At 34.1% G+C, this 1,935-nt stretch overlaps 1 protein-coding gene across 1 annotated transcript in view; it reads left to right on the forward strand.

Moving 5' to 3' along the window:
- Positions 1-889, forward strand: part of LOC116689732 (dynein heavy chain 8, axonemal-like) — a 3,215-nt gene extending 2,326 nt beyond the window's left edge. Inside the window, exons 5-6 of the mRNA XM_032516339.1 lie at positions 1-133; positions 704-889. The exon at positions 1-133 is cut by the window's left edge and continues 19 nt beyond it. Coding sequence (XP_032372230.1) covers positions 1-133; positions 704-889 — 319 coding nt within the window. The remainder of the gene's footprint in view (positions 134-703) is intronic.
- The last annotated feature ends 1,046 nt before the right edge of the window (positions 890-1,935 follow it).

Below are 1,935 nucleotides of genomic sequence, written 5' to 3' on the forward strand. Positions count from 1 at the left end.
TGGGACTACCAAAGAGGGAAAAGTACTGAGGCTGTTTTTAGCCGATCTGTTTCAAAAATGTCTTACAGGCATTTGCTGTTCTTTCACACGGACTAGAGTGGTCTTTCCTGTGAATTTGGAAAACATACATGAGGTAAGACGTTCCTTTATGTCTTAAGTGGTATGTTTCTGTAATAGTTTTGTTTTGTGTGATAAGCGCATGTTTCGTTGAATGATTGTATTTAAATAGTCAAATAAAATGTCTGTTTAAAGTGCATATCTGTCAGAATTATTATTATGTGCTAAAGGAGGTTGTTGCTTGCCTTTAAAATATACTGATTTCACATGTACCTCTCCTTTTTTAACTTTATTTTTCACAAGTTTTCTATACAATTGTACATAGCTCAACAGTGCTGCCATGTACATAAATCCACAAATATACAGCACAATGTACATACACAGATATCTTCCACCCACCCTCCCCAATCCCCACGCATCCTCATAACCTATTCGTACAAGTGTACATTTGGAGTGAAGTGAAACTACATTTTTCTGAAAAAAATGTAAAAAAACCCGCAAAAAAAAAATAATGCCTTTACTTACTGTTTACCAAAACAGGAAGATGCTCACAGCTGATGACCATGCAACTGGCAGTAAGCTAGTCTTTACTTCTTTGCCATTTGATTTTGTGAGTAATGGATAATATTGTCTTGATGCTTTGAAGGAGATCTTCTTTTCAATGGTCGATGCCAGAGAAGGCCTCCTGAAAGGAACAAGGAATGCCTACAACTTCTTGCCACCAGCTCTTGACGCTGCACAAAACTGGGGTGTCTTAGATAAGTCTAGACATGGAGAAAAATTTAAAAAAGAACTTCCAAGTACACAACAAAACGTTTCCTTACCTCTTTAGATGGTTAGTCATTTTTTAATAAGTTTCCATTTGCATATTTTTTTTTATTCTGTCAAGTTTTAATGTTTTGACAACATAACACTAAGATGTCTTCAACATTACTCGGCAAGTCATACTTAATTGCTTTAAAATTGTCATTTGTTCCATTATCTGTTAATGATATTTTGTAACCATATGATGATCATTAAGTAAATTTGATAATCTTGAACTCTGTCTTGAATTCTGATGCAATGGTATAAGCAAATCGAGCAGGTTGGTAACTTTTATCTTTGTAATTATAAACTAAAAGGCAGTCACATTTCAAACAGTAACATGATTTCTCCCAGTGTCAACATTTAGAGAACTAAGACTCAAACTATACACTATACACTATGTCATTAAGAGCATATTTATAGTCTATGCAGTTGGTTCAAAATATAAATGGAAACTGCAGATAGCGTTAGACACTAAACATTTTCCATAGTTAATGAATCCATATTTTGAAATGTTAAAGATGATTACTTCGTAAATTAATCTTATTGTAAATTACCTGATTGAATTTCTGCTCTGTAAAACAAAATAGTTACCATTCTCTGCATCCATAATCATCAGGTCCTGATAGAAAGGGATCTATTGAGGAAATGGGATGATTCTGCAGGGCCATTAAGTGAGTTAGACCACTGGAAAAAAATGTCTTTGAGGTTCAACTCGATCATCTATCACATCAAAGGCCGAGAGTGTAAGGCAGGGGTAATGGTGCTCCATATCAGACATTCCAAGATTATGAAGGTAAGGAAGCTTGAGTGTTAAACTTCAACAAAGTAATAGCTAAAAAAGTTATTATACTGGTTTTGTTGGATCTGACTGCAGTTTGATGTGTGTAAAGACGCAATGTGACTAACTGATTTGTGTAAAATGAAAAATGCAAATTATATGATAGAAACTGTTGCCATTGATTGAGTTCTTAAAGTGTCTATAATCAATCTTTTTTTATAATGTATGAAATTATGAAAACTGACCATGTGAAATGGCTTTGTAGTGATGAACCTACAGAGATTCATCATCAC

Source organism: Etheostoma spectabile, chromosome 5 (assembly GCF_008692095.1).
Source record: "Etheostoma spectabile isolate EspeVRDwgs_2016 chromosome 5, UIUC_Espe_1.0, whole genome shotgun sequence".
NCBI classification, from domain to species: Eukaryota; Metazoa; Chordata; class Actinopteri; order Perciformes; family Percidae; genus Etheostoma; species Etheostoma spectabile.